At 37.9% G+C, this 12,904-nt stretch overlaps 1 protein-coding gene across 2 annotated transcripts in view; it reads left to right on the top strand.

Moving 5' to 3' along the window:
• Positions 1-12,760, top strand: part of SKP1 (S-phase kinase-associated protein 1) — an 18,972-nt gene extending 6,212 nt beyond the window's left edge. For both annotated transcript variants that reach the window (XM_008575108.1, XM_008575109.1), the window contains exons 3-6: positions 4,638-4,711; positions 8,633-8,776; positions 10,399-10,554; positions 12,030-12,760. In XM_008575108.1, coding sequence (XP_008573330.1) covers positions 4,638-4,711; positions 8,633-8,776; positions 10,399-10,554; positions 12,030-12,065 — 410 coding nt within the window. In that variant the 3' untranslated portion in view covers positions 12,066-12,760. The remainder of the gene's footprint in view (positions 1-4,637; positions 4,712-8,632; positions 8,777-10,398; positions 10,555-12,029) is intronic.
• Positions 12,761-12,904: the final 144 nt, after the last annotated feature.

A 12,904-nucleotide genomic window follows, 5' to 3' on the forward strand; every position in this document is an offset into this window, starting at 1 on the left:
AAAAAAAAAAAAAAAAAAAAAAAGTTTGTGTAAAGGTTTGTATTATCTTTTAGTTCAGTTTTTTCATGAACTTTTGAAGTACCCTCATTTAGATGTGGTACAGGCAGAAGCTGAATTGCAGAGGGTGTGTTTTCTCTTTTCTAAGTGGGCAACTTCTGTTTTTTTTATAAAAGCTGCACATGTAATTCTTTCTGGTAATTGGTACGAATCATGTGGCACTTACAGTCCCGTGTCCCAATAACTTACATATGTAGATCACTTCTATTAAGTTGTAAACCCCTTGATACATCCCACAGTCACTGTTCATCAAGTACCAGTTGATTGAAGAAGTATGGTATGGTCACTTATAAAGAGTATGAAAACAATCCAAGTGTCCCTAAAGGCAGGTGAGTAAGGCTTTATTTAGAAGATGTAGAACTATCAGCATACCAAATTGCATACCAAAATTGCTGCCTAAGTACTTGCTTTGGCAATGAAAGTGTTCTTTATTTCATCTTAGTTGGTGCCTGACACACTAATCTGTCCTTTGCTGCTTCAAAGAAACATTTGCAAATTTTAAGAACAACATAGGGCTCCTTGAAGGTTTTACATATCAACTTTGATCACTGAAGCAAGTGGACTGATAGACAGTAAGCAATAGTTAAATGATTCTTTCCCTTCATAGCTTTGGGGATCAGAAGTGAATGGTTTTATCTTAAGTATGAATGGCTTATATTGGATTCTAGCCACTTGAGGACTAGAGTCTTTTGAATTTGGCAACTTACTGCTTTCCTTGTTTTGCATCTGTAGTATCTCTGGTTATGGGTTTTATGTGACTTAGAAAACAAAAATAAAACCTTTTAATCACAGGACAGTCAGAAGTGGAAAACTTGGCATGTGTGCATGTGAATTGGCTGATTTATTCAGGTTCAGGGTGTGGTATCAGGATACGGGTGTCTTTCAGAAGTCCTTGAAACTAAATAGTGTAAAGGAATGACTATTCCTACTTGTGCATTTAGTTTAAAAGCCACAGATATTACAAGTCCTTAGTTCAAATGCTAGAGAAGCAATCCTTTGCAACTATAAGGGCCTTATTTTTAATGTGACTTAATTCTTCTTCCAAATAACATTTGGATCTAAACAAGCTGGTCTTCTGTGTATGTTTCCTCTAATATCTTAATTCTCCAAACACAAGTATTTTACGTAGTGTGACTTCTTTCTCTTGCCTGATTAAAAATATATCATACCATAAATGACTTGATCCAAATGGAACTTCATATGAGAGGTTGTCATTTTAGTTTTACTCTATGCTGAGATGGAATCAGGGACAGGCATTGGTGGTAAGGAGAGGGGAGGTGAGTGAATCCATTTATATAGGACAACGTGAATTGAATTATTTTTTAATCTACTGCCGTCTTTACCACTCTGCTAGAACTGCTTAAGCTCAGTGACCTTCATGTCAATTGCATTTGTTTTCATTTCTCATCTAGACCTATTGACAGCAGTTACACTTGATCATTCCCTTCTTCCCTTGGCTTCAGGATACTTCACTTGCTACTTACCTTACTTATCTCACTCACAGCCTTCTTGCCTTCTTTTCCTTTTTTTTTTTTTCTTTGCAGCTGGCAGGTAAGGGAATCCAAACCCTTGACCCCAATGTTATCAGCACCACACTCCAACCAAGTGACCTAACCAGCCAGCCCCCTCACGCACAGCCTTCTGTCTTCCCATCTGTAAAGCCTGTAGTTCATTCCCCAGGGCTTAATCCTTGGACCTTTTCACTATATATATACTCATTCATTCCCTTGGTGGTAATAGTCTCATAGCATTATAAACCATCTATACACCAGTTTCCAAACCTACAGTTTTGATCTCTTCTTTTGACTTCTAGACTTGCATATACACTAGATATCAAATTTATGAAACTAGAGCTTTTCATAACAATAACAGTTTCTCTGACAACATTCTCCTTATTGATTGATGGCAACTTCAGTAGGTAGCTCCATCCTTATCATGCCGTAAACCTTAGTCTCTTCCCTTTCACGTTCTACTTCCCTTCTGTTGACAAGTTATATTGGCTCTACCTTCAAAATGCATACAGTATCAGACCATTTCTTATCTCCTGCTTAGCTACAAACATTGTCCAAGCTACCATCATCTTGTGTTTGGATTATTGTCAACCCTACAATTGGTTTCCCTGGCCCCACTGTCTACTATCTTTTCTCAACATGCCAAAATGCACAAGGCCCTATTATATCTGGCACCCTGTTATTTGATCTTCTCCTATTCCCCCTTAAACCCTGATCTAGTAACACTACATTCCTTAGTGTATTTAGAACATGCCATACACTCCTATCAGAAGGCGTTTGTCATTCTCTCTGCTTAGGTGTTTTTGCCTCCTTTAGGGTTTTACAAAAATGACACCTTCTCACGGGCCGGCCCGGTGGCGCACTGGATAGTGCGCCGCTTGGGAAGCGCGGCGGCGCTCCCGCCCAAGGGTTCGGATCTCACATACAGACCGGTTCCCGCTCACTGGCTGAGCGAGGCACGGGAGGGGCGGGTTCGGATCTCACATACAGACCGGTTCCCGCTCACTGGCTGAGCGAGGCGCGGGAGCAACACCGAGGGTTGCGATCCGTTGCTGGACACGGAAAAAGACAAAAAGACAAAAAAAAAAAAAAAAAATGACACCTCAGTGAGACATCCTGTGCAACTTTAAAATTTTGGCAATTCTGCCCATTCTCTTGTATTCATCGCTTACTCTCTCCTGCCTAGGATAACACCTGGTGTATATTAAGGACTCAGATGTTTGACTCTGCATTTGCCATGTCTGCATCAGTGATACTCTGCTGTAACCAATGCAGTACCTGATGAACTTTTGGCTTCTAATTTTGATACTTGATAACTATTAAGTAAGTTAGTTGTGTACAAACTGAAGGACAGGCCCATTTGGTTTGAAAAATGTTTTTATTCAGAATCTTTAATATATGGATTTTAATTTTAGATTTTTTTCTTTGAGATTCACCAACCACTTTGAGAATCTGAAAGTTCAACCTTTTTACCAGAGAAATCTATAGATTGAATATTATAGGTAATAAGTACATGATAAGCAACACTAAAAGGTATATGTTGCAAGTAAGTCCTTCAACCCATGTTCTCTTTAACTTCCCTAGACATAATACCATTAACAGTTCCTTATGTATCTTTATGAGGATATTTAAAACATAAATGCATATTTCCATTTTTATTCACATTTATCTTTTTATACCTAGCTTTAAAAAACTTTAATTTTGATCTTACCAGTATGTATGGGGCTTGCCTGCCTTGTTTTTGTTAAGGGCTGCATGATCTGTTGCGTGTGTATGTATACAAGGGTACTTCAAAAATTCATGGAAAGATTCATTCAGATATTATCTTTTAATTCTATTTTTCCGTGAACTTTTTTTTTTTTTTTTTTGCAGCTGGCCAGTACAGGGGTTGAACCCTGAACCATGGTGTTATCAGCATGATGCTCTGACCAATTGATCTAACCAGCTAGCCACTCCGTGTACTTTTTGAAGTACAGCTTTGGGCTTCATATTTGAATAGATTGAAGTTCTATTACTTGTAATAAAACTTTTCATTGTTTTACTTCTCTAAATGCATTCCATCTAGAGAATTTGGTGCAAAGAGTAAGAGCAAGGGTCCAGCTTTAATTTTTTTCCAGATGGCTGCCTAGTCACTCAGTCCTACTTATTAAGTCACTTTTGCTCCTAATTAAGAATTGCCTTTATATAATATTGCTGTATTTGTCTATACTCACAACTTTATATAGACATGTGCTACATGACATTTTGGTTAACCATGGATCACGTATAAGATGGTCCCATAAGTTTATAATGGAGCTGGAAAATTCCTATTGCCTAGTGACATCATAGCTGTCATAATGTCATAGGGCAATTACTTTACTTTTTTATTAACTTAGTGTAGCCTAAATGTTCAGTGTTTATAATGTCTACAGTAATGTCCTAGGCCTTTACATTCACCACTCACTCAGTGACTCACCCAGAGCAACTTTGTCCTGTAAGCTCTATTTATGATAAGTGCCCTATGTAAGTGTACCATTTATATCTTTTATACCGTATTTTTACTGTACCTTTTCTATGTTTATTTTTTATTTTTTTTTGGCGGCTGGCTGGTATGGGGATCTGAACCCTTGACCAACACTGTTACCAACACTGCACCGTAAATAACTGAGCTAACCGGTCAGCCTTTTTTTCTGTGTTTAGATACACAGATATTTACCATTGTCTTACAGTTGCCTACAATATTCAGTACAGTAACATGCTATATAGATTTGTAACCTAGGAGCAATAGGCTATACCATCTAGGTTTGTGTAACTACATTCTGTTTGCACAGTGACGAAATTGCCTAACGATGCATCTCTCAGAATGTATCCCCATTGTTAAGTGACACCTGACTGTAGTTTTGGGTGGTTAATGGACACATTGTTAGGAGCCACTGATTTTAAATGCTCCCAAGAGAACTATTCTTAGTAACATACTTTTTATATTCTTTCAGACAACATGTCTTGAAAGTTACTTGTTTGAGACATAGCCTGATTGGTGTATTGTAGTGGAGTTAAGAAATAATGGCGACTTTCTTCTGGTTTTCTTAGATTTGGGAATGGATGATGAAGGAGATGATGACCCAGTTCCTCTACCAAATGTTAATGCAGCAATATTAAAAAAGGTAAATTCTTTAAAGAGTTTGATTTTTTAGAGTGGGGACACTTTTTTCTTAATGAAGTTAGCTTTTAAGCTTTTATACACTTCCATTTTTCCTTTGTATAGATGAGTAGTTTTTTTGTTTGTTTGTTTGTTTGTTTTTAAAGATGACCGGTAAGAGGGTTTAAAGATGACCGGTAAGATGACCCTTGACTTTGTGTTGTCAGCACCATTCTCTCCCAAGTGAGCTAACCAGCCATCCCTGTATAGGGATCTGAACCCGTGGTCTTGGTGTTATCAGCACCACACTCTCCCAAATGAGCCATAGGCTGGCCCTAGATGAGTAGTTCTGAATCTAACATGTGATGCTTCTAATCCTGATGAAATAGGAAAATGTACATAACTTTTTTTAGACCAAAATTTCCTAAAAGTACACTTAACCCACATTTGAACTTATTCTGGTATACATTTTATTTGGGTATCTGTACCAGTATTCAGGTGAGGTTAGTTTATTTCATTCTGCTTAAAATATAACAGTAGTTAATACAAATAATTCAACAATCTGTATTAGAACTTATTGCTTAAAATTACTTTTAAATTTAAATGTTCTTAAATTTGAATGATATTTGAATGTTCTTGAACAATGTAATTGTATACAGAAAAAAGTTCTGTCTGTTCCCTTATAACAGTTGACCATTGTCATTCATTGGGCATCAGAAAGATAGTTTACGTAGTACTTGGTACACCTATGCAAGCACTTCTCTAGGATAGGTGATCTAGATGTAGAATAGGTCAGAGGATACACTTAAATTTTGATAGGTAGTGCTAATAAGCCTTTAATAAAGACACCACTTCTCAGAGCATGGTGGAATTGAATCATGACTACGTTTCTTAAGATTTATATTTTTGAATATAAAGAATCTATAACACTTTGTTCCCACTTCTGTCCCTGTTCACTCTGATCCCCCTCTTTCAGGTAATCATTTATCCTTTTAGTATTTTGTAATGCAGACATTAACAAATGAGTATTCCCCCCCCCATTCTAGAGGTAGCAAACTATATACTTGTATGTTTTCTTTTTTTTTTCATACAACAAAATGAAATGGTGATCTTCCTATATTAATACACAGCATCCTCTTTTTTATTTTTTTTTAACTCCGTGTAGTGTGACTGTAAATATTTGTTGTACTTTATTTAACCTGGCCCTGTGAATATTTGAGTTGTCTAGTCTTTTGCTTTATCACACTTAAATTACAGAAATACATTATATTGTGAAAATTTTTTTCAAAAACACATCTCTTATTCTCAAGCACCCTTTGTGGTGCACTCAAAGGGATCTTGAGAATAAGAGCTGTGTTCCCCACCCCCCTCCACCCCCAAGTTGATCACTCTACTGGTGTCTGAGCATAAACACTTCCCCAAATTTAATAGGATTCTAGTGTTTCAGGGCATATGGCTCCTTAACACAGCAAGCTGTTTAATTGGATTGTCATTCTAAGGAAATAGCAGCTTTTTTCCACATTGGGAAAACTGGCTAGACTTAAAGATGGGGATGTTCAGCTCCAGTTGGCCCCTTCCTGTGGGATTTTTCAAAGGTTACTGACATATGCAATTCTGTCTTCGGCTTTCTCTTGAGAACTTGACTCCTGCATGAGATGAAACTGCACTGCATATTTTTCCGTGCTCTTACTAACATTAACTATTATCGGTCTTTTTAATCTCCCTAGACTGGGTAAAAACTAATTCTCTAAGTCTGAACATTTTTTACATGTGTTATTGGCCATTTATATCTTCTGCATTGTCTGTTTTCATTTGCCCATCTTTCTAATGGAGTTTCTTTAAAAAAAAAAAAAAGGTGGTAAAATGTACATAATATAAAATATACCATTTCAACTTTTTTTTTTTTTTTAAAAAGATGACCGGTAAGGGGATCTTAACCCTTGACTTGGTGTTGTCAGCACCACGCTCAGCCAGCGAGCTAACCGGCCATCCCTATATAGGATCCGAACCCGGGGCCTTGGTGTTATCAGCACCGCACTTCTCCCGAGTGAGCCACAGGCCGGCCCGCATTTCAACTTTTTTTAAGTGTACCATTCAGTACATTCACTATGTTGTGTAACCATTACTGCTAACCATCTCCAGAACCTTTTCATCATCCCAAACTGAAACTCTGTATCCATTAAACAATAACTCCGCATTTCTCCCTTTCCCCAGCCCCTGGCAATCATTATTGTACTTTCTGTCTCTATGAATTTGGCTATTCTGGGTACCTCATACATGGAGCCATATAGTATTTGTCCTTTTGTATCTGGCTTATTTTTTTTTTTTTTTTGTCTTTTTCGTGACCGGTAAGGGGATTGCAACCCTTGGCTTGGTGTCGCCCACACTGCGCTCAGCCAGTGAGCGCACTGGCCATTCCTATATAGGATCCGAACCCGCGACAGGAGCAGCGCTGCGCTCCCAGCGCTGCACTCTCCCGAGTGCGCCACGGGATCGGCCCTTTTTAAGAGTTTTTAAAATGACTTTATAAGCAAATCTTATTTGCCATTTCTTTCTTTTCTTATATAATTGGACTACTTCTTAAAAAGGTATTATTTATTTCATTAAAGCCCCCTTAATGCTTGGCTTTCTGTCTTGAAATAGCTCATTCCTTTTTTTTTTTTGCATCCTGGAAGTATAATTTCTTGGTTCTACCATTTTCTCTTGGCATTGTTTATTCCCTCAAAATTTTACTGTGAGAAAATTTTAAACATACAGAAAAGTTGAAAGAATTATATAGCAAACACCCATGTACCCAGCACCTAGATGCTACAGCTTAATACTTTCAGTATTGATTCTGGTCTTCATGCTGGTACACATAGTCGAGCTAATCATTCTCCTGGAACTTTAACTATGGGAACATTTGGACTTTTCCTGTTTCGTTCCTACACCAAATAGTCTTATGCACGTGTCTGGGATATTTGGAATTTCTTGGTTATAATGTATGCACATATTTGGCTTTCCTAGATAGTGCTAGGTTACTTTTCAAAGTGGTTATACCAATACCAATTTATGCTCTCCAGTAGAAGAGTTCGGTTTCCTTCACACGATTGCCAACAATACTAATTGACAACAATTAGTATTGTCAAAATCTTGTGGGTTTTTTTTCAGTGTAGAGTAGTATCTGATGTGTTAGTTTTGCATCCAGTGAAGTCAAGCATTTTCTCATGCTTGACTATTCAGATTTATTTTGTTAATTACCTGTACATACCTTTTTTTTTGGCTGCTGGCTGTTAGGGGCATCATCTGAGCTCTTGACCTTGGTGTTATCAGCACCACGTCATACATATCTTTAAACCATTTCTCTAGTGATTTTTTTTTTTTTTCCCTAAAAGATGACCGGTAAGGGGATCTTAACCCTTGACTTGGTGTTGTCAGCACCACGCTCAGCCAGTGAGCGAACCGGCCATCCCTATATGGGATCCGAACCCTGGGCCTTGGTGTTATTAGCACCACACTCTCCTGAGTGAGCCACGGGCCGGCCCTATAGTGATTTTTAAGATTTTATATTCTATAGGCTAATCCATTGTTGGTTGTACATGTTGCAGGTATCTTCCAGTCATTGTCCTGTCTGACTTTGTTTCTTTTTGCACAGAAGCTTTTTAATGTGGTCAAGTATAGTACTCTGTCTGCATTGTTTGCTTTTATCTAATAAGGTCTTCCATTCTCTGGGGTTGTAAAGATTCTTCAAGCTTCATTTCTGCTTTTTAAGCTTGACTATTAATTTATTGTTCAAGTCAACCTCTAGGTAGTTCTTATCCCAGTGTAGGAATAGGAGGACTGGCTGGTTAGCTCAGTTGGTTAGACTGGAGCCTTATAACACCAATATAGGAATAACATTGTCCCAGCAGTGGAATGAGTACCTTGTAATGAAGTGCCACAGAGGAATGAACTTTTGTTTTTGTAGGTCATTCAGTGGTGCACCCACCACAAGGATGACCCTCCTCCTCCTGAGGATGATGAGAACAAAGAAAAGCGAACAGATGATATCCCTGTTTGGGACCAAGAATTCCTGAAAGTTGACCAAGGAACACTTTTTGAACTTATTCTGGTATGTTTTTAATGTGTGATAGCTCTATTCCAGAGACTGTAGCACCTCTAATAGAGTTAAATTTGCTAAGTTAATTGATGCTTAATTTTAATACTCTTAACTCAAATGTAATGCTATATTTAAATCTACATATCAGTATTCACATTAAATATAAACAGTCCAAACACCATAGATAAAAGGCAGAGATTGTCAGATCAGAGAAAAGCAAGACTCACCTATGCTGTCTATAGGAAACCCACTTTAAGTATAAAGACACAACTAGGTTTAAAGGATGGAAAAAGATATACTATGCAAACACCAGTCAGAAGAAAGCTTGGAAAATTATTTTAAAGTAGATTTTGTCAGCACCACACTCACTCAGTGAGCTAACCGGCCATCCCTATATGGGATCCGAACCCGTGGCCTTGGTGTTATAAGCACTGCACTCTCCCGAGTGAGCCACAGGCCGGCCCTTAAAGTAGATTTTGGAGCAAAGAATATTACCAGGGTTAAAGTGGGTTATTTCAGAATGATAAGGGGCTCAATTCATTAAGAGGACATAGCGATTATAAATGTTTATCTACCTCAAAGCAGAACTTCCAAAAAGTCAAACAAAAGCCAGTAGAACTCAAAGGAGAAATACACAAATCCATAATCATAGTTAGAGATTTCAACACCTGTCTGTCAATAATTAATAGAACAAGTAGACAGAAAATTAGTAAGGCTATAGAAGATTTGAATGACACTATCAACCAACTTGTCTTAATTGACATTTATAGAGCATTGCACCTAATGACAGCAGGATGCATATTCTTTTTAAGTGTATATTACCAGGATAGACTGTTCTGGCCCATAAAACAAGTCTTAAATTTAAATGGATTCAAATCATACAAAGTGTGTTCTCTGACCTCAGTGGACTTAAATTAGAAATCAGTAACAGAAAGGTATCTGGAAAAGTCTTCAGATATTTTAAAACATTTCCAAGTAGCCCATGGGTGAAAGAAGAAATTAAAAATATTAGAAAATATTTTGAACTGAATAGAAATAAAAACATGAAAAGTCTGTGGGATGCAGCTAAAACAAGGGAAAAACACCTATATTAGAAAAGAAGAAAAGTTATAATCAATTATATAAGCTTCCACCTTAAGAAACTAGTGAAAGATGAAATTAAACTAAAAGCAAGCAGATGAATGAGAATATTAAAGAGCAGAAATTGGTGAAATCGAAAGCAGGAAAACAATACAGAAAACCACTGAAACTGAAAGCTGTTTTTTGAGAAAATCAATAAAACGTAATATTGTAACTGCTTATGTTATAACTCTTTAGGTGTGGATAAATATTTTTGCCAAAACCGGACATGTGATGCTTGCATGAAAACACACACACACCAATAGAGGCCATTATTTAACATTTAAGCTAGTGTAGTTTACCTAAAGCAGGAGCAGGACTCATTATGTAGAGGTATTACAAAGGAGGTCACATACGGAAGTGTGTTTCACAGGAGAATTTTTGTACAATTCTTCTCCCTTTAATTTCTTAAAATTAACTAGTATTGTAAGCATAATTAGATATGGATCAGTCACTAACTGGATTTAGTTTAAAACATCAGGTATACTTTAATGAAGACAACGATCACTTTTCAGGCTGCAAACTACTTAGACATCAAAGGTTTGCTTGATGTCACCTGCAAGACTGTTGCCTGCAAGACTGTTGCCAATATGATCAAGGGGAAAACTCCTGAGGAGATTCGCAAGACCTTCAATATCAAAAATGACTTCACTGAAGAGGAGGAAGCCCAGGTAGGTGGCACACAGTTTGTCCTTGATCACATGCTTTTTAAAAGAGACTGAAACCCATAACATGCCAGGGGGAAAGGTGCCTGTGTTAAGGTATCTTGATGCTTGAGGGATAATAGGTACCTTCTGTGTCTTTTTTTTTTTTTTTTTTGTCTTTCGTGACCGGTAAGGGGATCGCAACCCTTGGTGTGGTGTCACCCACACGGCACTCAGCCAGTGAGCGCACCGGCCATTCCTATATAGGATCCGAACCCGCGGCGGGAGCGCCTCACTCTCCCAAGTGCGCCACGGGGTCGGCCCACCTTCTGTGTCTTAAACATACTCTTACTGGTTTGTCTCTATGAAGCTGAACACTTAGATGCTTTCATATAAATTCATTAGCAGTTACTAGTTTTTTTTTTGGCACGTGGGACCTTTTGTATAGCTTGCACTTTAAAAAAACAAAAAACAAAAAACCCCTTAGGATGTATATGATGGTAACTCAACAGAACACAAGAAACACTGACAACATCAGAAACATTGGCAACACAACAGAACATCCGAAACTAAACTGGCAGACAGACACAAAATGAGGCAAGTGGGTTAAATTAATAATTGAAAATTTCTTAGAAAACATGCAAAAATAATACTGAGCCTTTAAAAATCACAGCGCTCACTGGCTGAGTGCGGTGCGGCCAGTCTCAAAAAGGACAAAAAAAAAATAGTTTGGAGACCACTGATTTGTTAGAAATAGGTAGAAAGGGACAAGCCCGTGGCGCACTCGGGAGAGTGTGGCGCTGGGAGTGCAGCAGCACTCCCGCCGCGGGTTCGGATCCTATATAGGGATGACCAGTGCGCTCACAGCGCTCACTGGCTGAGCGCGGTGCGGCCAGTCTCAAAAAGGACAAAAAAAAAAAAAAAGTCATATTTGATTTCAGAAAAGTAGGCCCTATTGGGCCGGCCCGTGGCTCACTCGGGAGAGTGTGGTGTTGATAACACCAAGGCCCCGGGTTCGGATCCCATATAGGGATGGCCGATTCACTTGCTGGCTGAGCGTGGTGCTGACAACACCAAGTTGAGGATTAAGATCCCCTTACCGGTCATCTTTTAAAAAAAAAAAGAAAAGTAGGCCCTGTGGATGAGTGTATGCTGGGATACTTCAGAGCAACTTAGTGAATGGGGAGGAAATGAACGAATAAATCAGAATGATTTTGTTGACATGGCTATGAACTGAAATTATGTAAATGAACTAATTGAATTTTCTCTGTTAGCTTTGGTGACTGAAACTAATTTCCTGTTGCCTTCGCTTCTTTAATAATTTCAGCAGGGCAGAATAAAAACTTGGGGAGGCAAAGGGAATCTTAACCTGCTGTATTCCCAGTTTTCCACCTGTCCTGACCCACCTCACAGGCTATTAATGAATCAGTAGATAGTATTTAGAAGTCTTAGGAAAGACTATTCAAGTTGAGGCACTTCCTTACATATGTCTCCTCTTCTAGGTACGCAAAGAGAATCAGTGGTGTGAAGAGAAGTGATATGTTGTGCCTGACACTGTAACACTGTAAGGATTGTTCCAAATACTAGTTGCACTGCTCTGTTTATAATTGTTAATATTAGACAAACAGTAGACAAATGCAGCAGCAAATCAATTGTATTAGTGGAATATTGTCCTCATTGCATGTGTAGTTTGAGTACAGATTCCAGACCAATGGCGGAGTTTCTTCTAGTGTGATCAAAAGTTTCTTTTTTCTTTGCTTGAGTAAAACTGAACTGTGGGTTCTCTATAGAAAGTGACATTTTGGACTTTCCCTCTTTTTTTGTAAAGCAATTTCTGCCTAGGTTATTGTCCATTTAACTTTAGTAACCTTTTAAAAGTTGGCATTGTAAATAAAACAACTTGCTAAAAGTTTTCTGAAATGGAATTAATAAAATATATTCATGAGTTGGAAACTGGAAAAAGTCAGCTTGAAGTAAATGTTCTGATTGGAGTTATTAGGATGTCTTCCAGCCTCTTTGAGTCAAAAAGTACCACTTGTATTGATTACCCTGTATGTAGCAGGCCTGCCTTAATTGGACCTGAGGACTTGTTTTTTTTTTTTTTACTTTGAATCCTCTCAGCTTTGAATATATTGCTTGGAGACTCAGTTACTAACTAGTTTCTGTTTTTTTGAGGGAAGAAATGTAACTAGACCGTTTGTTAGCTTTTCAATTAAAAAAACCACTTAACCCATGTAGTATGTCATCTTTTTATAATCAGTGTTCTCTTGTGGGGAAACTATTCACACTATTTGCATGTAAAAAATAACTTAATCTTTAACATTAAAATAATGTGGTAAAACCCAGAAAACATCCATCATGAATGCAAAATACTTTC

This window comes from Galeopterus variegatus, unplaced genomic scaffold, assembly GCF_000696425.1.
Source record: "Galeopterus variegatus unplaced genomic scaffold, G_variegatus-3.0.2 Scaffold1136, whole genome shotgun sequence".
Lineage (NCBI taxonomy): Eukaryota > Metazoa > Chordata > Mammalia > Dermoptera > Cynocephalidae > Galeopterus > Galeopterus variegatus.